Source organism: Dinoponera quadriceps, unplaced genomic scaffold (genome assembly GCF_001313825.1).
Source record: "Dinoponera quadriceps isolate SergipeBrazil2010 unplaced genomic scaffold, ASM131382v1 scaffold3154, whole genome shotgun sequence".
NCBI classification, from domain to species: Eukaryota; Metazoa; Arthropoda; class Insecta; order Hymenoptera; family Formicidae; genus Dinoponera; species Dinoponera quadriceps.
The window spans coordinates 15,661-22,339 of NW_014557158.1; the positions used below are offsets into that span (position 1 = coordinate 15,661).

The 6,679-nt window shown below is 34.0% G+C and overlaps 1 protein-coding gene across 1 annotated transcript in view; it reads right to left on the reverse strand.

The window, feature by feature from the left end:
• Window positions 1–3,235: 3,235 nt before the first annotated feature.
• Window positions 3,236–6,679, reverse strand: part of LOC106748758 — a gene marked incomplete at its 3' end in the record, with an annotated part of 9,521 nt that continues 6,077 nt past the window's right edge. The window contains exons 2-3 of the mRNA XM_014627606.1: window positions 3,406–3,505; window positions 3,236–3,337 (exon numbers count right to left, since the gene is read on the reverse strand). Of these exons, the coding sequence (XP_014483092.1) occupies window positions 3,236–3,337; window positions 3,406–3,505 (202 nt within the window). The remainder of the gene's footprint in view (window positions 3,338–3,405; window positions 3,506–6,679) is intronic.

Sequence of the window (6,679 nt, forward strand, 5' to 3'; positions counted from 1 at the left end):
TCACAACTGAATGGGCCAAACAAAAAACAAAAAAAAGAAAGAATTTTTCTAGTGCGAAATGTCACCTTTCCAACGAGCATAAATCTGAAATTGTTTGATCGATACTTTACGAGATATCGATCACTACAGCCATCTACCGAAAAAATAATGGATTTCTTTTTCCCCAACCTAATATAATAATGTTTTTCTCGTCATACCGCTACGTGAAACATTCTTGTTACGTTAAATCCGACTGTATTAAATTAAGTTACACTAATTATTTTTTTACTTTAATCTTCATCTTATATTTGCATTATTCTAATAATGCTGATTTATAAAAGTTTGTTTAATGTTAACCCATATATCTCATTGTTTAACTTTAGCTAACCTTCATCTTTTAAATATTGTATCTTTCACAATGTCTTTTCTCATCAATTTACCACTGTTATTAATCCGCGTGAAAACCAAATTATGTTATTAGTATAATTAATAAACTGTTTTATTCAAAATCTCCTATATTTAATCAAGTTGTCAAGATTATTCATTCATTTCCTTTCAATTATTTAAATCTGAATTCCCCTCTCAACACGCTCATATGGTCCTATTCCAGGTAAAGAGATTAAGTTCTCTGACCTAAATAAAGGACTACCTAGCGTATGTTCTGTGATCGAAGTAAATGGGCCTCTCCAAACCTTAACCTGATCTGCAGACCTATTAGTTTCGGACTCGCGAGTGCGCGAGTAAATGATGTTTGTTGCGTACATCCTCTTCCAGGACGTAACACTCCGATAGCCATCTTTTGGTCCGCTAGTGTTATTAGGCTGCTAAGCGTTGAAGTGGATAAGTGCAGCAAATAATAATGGAGTTATGGTAACGAATGGTAACAGAGTTGTTTCGATCTCCAGTTGATAGCAAGTACCGACGGTCGTCTTTAAACTGCTCGTCTTTAAACTGCTGCTGCAATGTCCTCCTCAGCTCATTGTCGTTTTCCTCAAGTTTTCATGTGGTTGAGATATATATTGTGTGTCTCGTGTGAATCACATATTTTCTATACTTCCTCATTTCACTAACTTACTTGATATTGGTTTTTCACTGAATGCTCTCTTCCTCTTTTTAATACAGACGCAGATTCCAGCGCTGCCATTAGAATTGTTGCATCCGCGCAGCCGGGCGCAAGTTTGTCAGGATTCGGCGTCGTTGAATAAGACATGACGGCGTGTAGTAATGTAAACATTTCCTAATAAAATTTTCAAGTTCATTACAACAATTTGACCTTTCTTACAACAGGCGTGTCTGAAAATAAGTTGCGTAGATTTTGCGTGCGAGAGCTGGCCCGGATAGTGAATTCAATTCTTTTATAATACTCGAAATCTTCATCAGAGGAGATGGCTTAACGACAACGGTCGCCTGGATAGATACGTTCTATTTTCGCGCTGCGGGATGTACAACGTGGTGTTTGTTGCATTTCGTAGTCCAAAGGGCAGTGTTAAATGTCAATAGAGCGGGAAAATAGATGTGGCGCACTTTCCGCGGTACGAGGTTTGTGAAGAAATTGTGAAGATAAAAGCTAGCGAGACTTCTTCGCGAGCTACGTAATAAATAGTGTGACTCAATCGGCGCAGTGAAAATAAAAGGAAAGTACAACGCGCGACATTTATGTGTTTATTTGATATAATTTTATGCAAATGTATACGATGTAACTGATATAAAACGTTAAAAAATATATACGTCACATATGAAGTGAAGAAAAGTATCTTTCTATCTCACACTGATTATTCTTCATACTGACCCACAATTACTCGCCGAGTTTAAATTAACTCTGAGCTATCAGTTTATGAGCGGTTATCTTTCAATATAGTGCAGAAGTCTTTATATAAATTAAATGTTTATCAGAAAAACGGTTACCATATCCGGTACTCATATTTAAAAAGTCCCACCGAATCTTTGTCGACTGTTGCCTGAGTAGAATATTTCTACAGTATGGTAAATGTGGGAAGGTAGAAAGTCTAAGAAGGTGTGGACCTTTGATGGAATCGAGGGTCTCGACGGATCTTAAAAAAAACCGTTGCATCGTTAAAAATATACTTTCTTACTTTCTAAAAATTCCTGTTCGAAATGAAAGAACCTGTCATTCAGATAACCTCATGAAATCTCATAAAAAATTACTGCTCTATCTTGATTTAAGTAGCGCTTGGGAATCCCACTCGTGGTATGTTTTCGTGATTTCGATGGGAAAATATTGGGGGTAACATGCGCTTTCGTATGTCAAAGGTTTCCGAACGCTCCAGTGTGACTTCTAGTGAGTAACGATGAAAAAATGTTTAAAACATTACTGTTTCAGATCTATGCAAAAGTCTTATTTTCAGTATATATTAAAACATAACATGCGAATAGAATTAGAATTTTACAATTTCTATTCATATGGTTTTAATACCAATATAAATTATTCATCTTGAACACTGCGCTACTAAACTCTCCAAGGAATTAAGAATAGAATGAATCCCGCTCACTACGTTTTTGTGTTATCCTTGTATCTATATGATATTCTCTGACATTATTTATTTATCGATAAGATTTATACACGATGAAGTTGACAGAACTAGATAATAATTCACCGACTCACACCGACTTTCCCTGCTTTCTCGTCGGCTGGTTTAGTGGTACACAGTGAATCTCCCGGAGGATTTCTGAGTGATGTACACAAATGCGCACTGAACCACACTGAGTATTTCCGAACGGTTAGTGTACTAGTGGTATGCATACGGTGTGCATTCCCGAACACAACCATAAAAGAGTTACACGCGGAGAAGCCGCTCTGTCGGGTAATAGCGGAACCTCGTGAAACGCATATAACAATATGCATATCTTTAAATTTATAAGATATTTTGAATTGTGTTACATTTAAAAATTTACATGAGTGAAAGTATATAAAGTAGAAATTTTTATATTATATACTAAAACAAAAGTTTCTCATAATTTTCTTTTACTGACACATTAAATGAAAATGTCAAATGTATTTAAAAGATATACAAAAAAAGTATAGATTATTTGTCTATGACATTTTTCAAATTTTAATTCATTAATAGTTTTATGCAAATATCAATATTATTCCTTTCGGATTTTTCTGCAATAATATTGATAGTAATATTTCAAGAAATCATCATATCCCTGCCTACGTTCGGTGATATATTTCATCCTTTTTTATCTCTTTACGGATCGTAATCTTATGTTTTACATGAAATTTTCGAGGACTTACAACTTCTTTCAAATCATTCGCTGGCCATGCTGTAATATACATTCGTTGCAAAGCAGCCATTATCATTGATAAGAATTGAGGAATGAGAATATGAGACTTTATCTACAAAAAAGTGTTTTAAATTAGAAGTGTTGCCATACTTGTATACTCACATAAATTTAATTACTTACATATAGGATAGGAAAACAACCACTGATCACAGTAAATCCCATAGTAAGAGTAGTTTTAAATAGTAAATATTGAATAGCTTTCTGCGTTTCTGAAATAAATCTGTCCACACAAAAGATTATAAGTAAAATAAGATAATTTTACAATAATTAAATGACTAAGATTCATAGTGAAATTATGAAAAATATATTCCTTCATATATAAAAAGAATTATTAACTCTCTGTTATAGATATAAAAGATGATTTATTTTAAACAACGTAACAAATTTCTTCTAATAAAATGTCACATAATAACATTTCAAATGAAGGTTATAAGGTTTCAGAGGAACTATCCAATTACACAGCTCTACAAAAAAAAAAGATTTCTATTGCCAGGGATCTGACTATGTATACTATATGTTTTTTGGGTTTCTGAAACCGAATCCATAATCGAAATTTCTCAGTCAGATCCTGTTCTTTTCCTAACCTCAAAAAACAAAGACCATGAAATTCAGGCTCAAAATCATATAATTCGATAAAAACCAAAACAAAATCCCATAATCATATATTTCATCAATTTCATAATCATATAATCTCAAAACTCTATAACCTCAAGCCTCATAACCTCAAAAATCCCATAACCTTATGATTCTAAAACCCCTAAACCAAGTAAAAAAAAAGACTTACACGCACTGAAGCAGGGTAAATCAATACGTTTGAAAGAGATTTGTCCTTCAATCTCACTACCACTCAACTTCAAAACCACGTAATCCTAAAACCTCATAACCTCAAAAACCCCATAACTTTATGATTCTGAAACCCCGTAACCCAATAAAAAATGACATTTACGCATTTAAGCACTGTAAATTAATATGTTCGAAACAGGTGAGCCCTTTAACCTCTTATACATTGAAACCTCATAACCAAATAATAAACCACGTTCTTTCGCCACAAAACCTACATTTTGCCGAACCCAGGAACAACGACGTGGACGTAGCAGGCTTCTGTTCCCTTCGGGGTGCTTTATTTGCGTGAGGTCCCCTCGCCTCTCACGTTACAGGGTGCTTTATTTGCGTGAGGTCCTCTCGCCTCGGTTATGAGGTTTTTAAAGTTATAAGGCTTCAGGTTATGGAGTTTTGAGATTACATAGTTATGGATTTGATGAAATATATGATTGCAGGATTTTGTTTGAGTTTTTATCGAATTATTAGATTTTTAGCTTGAATTTCATGGTTTTTGGCCTGTTTTTTGAGGTTAGGAAAAAAACCGGATCTGACAGAGAAATTTCGACTATGGATTCGGTTTCAGCGACCCAATAAACATATAGTATACATAGTCAGATCCCTGGCAATGAAAATTTTTTTTTTCTGTGAAGCTGTGTTATTATTTTATATAGTGTCTTTATGTAATATTTCTCAATTTATATTAAATCATATTAAATTCCTTTAAGTTATTAATAATATGCTATATGTATACACGCGTGCAGTAGTAACAGAATTTATTTCTTTAATTTACATATTGCAGTTTTACTTTGTTTCACCTTGATCTTGAATCGAGTTACTTTTAATAATGTATTAAAAATTGACTTTATACATCTTTATTTCTTGGAAATTATATTTTCTACACAAATTGCAACGTCGTATACATGTATGTTATTATTATTAAATCTTCACATTCATCCTTGTTCAATATTTTATATAATTTGTTATATATTACGTCACTAAGTTTAATTGATTTCCGTGTTTTAATATAAGAAAATTCTTTGCATAGAGTGATTGCACATAACACAAGTGAAAAAAAATAACCCAGCATTTACCTACAGCACGACACGTGTACTGTGAAATTTCTCTTTTATTTTTTCCACAAAATATTAAATACCATATTGTAACATTATAAATAGATATAATGGATTTGGCTTTCGACGCTCTTTAATTTTTGTCGTTTCAAAATTTTTCAATTTTGCAAAATTAATTAGTAAAGTCAGAGGGGCTAAAAAATTTGACATTTTCAAAATATGTAAATATGTTGTTGTAAAGAATATACCTTACAACATTTAAATAAAACATTTTTTTACATAACTCATAATTTAGATAATATACGCTAAAAAAGGAAAATTCCACTTTTCTCAATAAGTAGTTTCACTATCTAAACCTCAAGATACGATTAAAAAAATCAATCTCAACAAGATACGATAAAAAAATCTATCTCTTAATTTTTGATGCTCTGTAATATCCATGGCCTAGCAAAATCGGTAAAGAACAATTGTGATCGTTTCCTCGTCAGTGATTACTTTCATATTCCGCCGATGTATATTATACATTTTACATGGTTCAAAATAATTTGTTGTAAATGCGTAGACATTAAATTAACTACAAATGATTGGAATACGTTCTCCAACGATCGATGATATCTTTATGTATTAGGTGGTAAACTTAGTTCCTGTGGTTTTTTTGTTTAAAAAACTTAATTATTTTGACATCAAAAGCAAAAAATACATTAATCGAAGTATTTTCCCTCACTAGCTATACATTTTTCCCATCTTTCGGGCAACGCGACGATAAAACGATTGGTCTTTTGATGCAATCCATTCGTCGATCCATTTTCGCACATCCTCGTAATTTCTGAAGTGTGTATCCACCAAGCCGTGCTGCGTCGACCAGAACAAGTAATAGTCCGAAGGAGCTAAGTCTGGTGAATACGCTGGGTGCGGGAGAACTTCCCACTCGAGCTGCATCAGTGTTTCTTTGACGGCTTTGGCAATGTGTGGTCGAGCGTTGTCGTGCAAAAGCATGACTTTACGTCGATTGCTGGCTACTGCTGGCCTTTTTCCCAACAATGCTTCATTCAGACGGTTTAATTGTCATTGATATCGATCCCCCGTGATACTTTCGTTCGATCTCAATAGCTCATAATAAACGACGCCGTGCATATCCCACCAAATGCAAAGCATTGCTTTGTGGCCATGAATATTTCTTTTTGGTGTGGATGTCGATGGTTGGCCAGGGTCTACCCATGATTTTCTTCGTTTAGGATTATTGAGGTATATCCATTTTTCATCGCCAGTCACTATGCGCCACAAAAAACTCTTTTTCTGCCTGGCGAGCAGAGAAATAGAGATGTTTAAGCGATTCGCAATAGCATTTGCGGTTAATTCGTGTGGCACCCATTTTCCCTCCTTTTGAATTTTTCCCATTGCATGTAGACGTTTGGAAACAGCCATCGGAGTAACATTTAATGCTGCAGACAATTCTTGGAGCGTTTGAGTAGAGTTTTCGTCCAATAATGCCTGCAAATCGG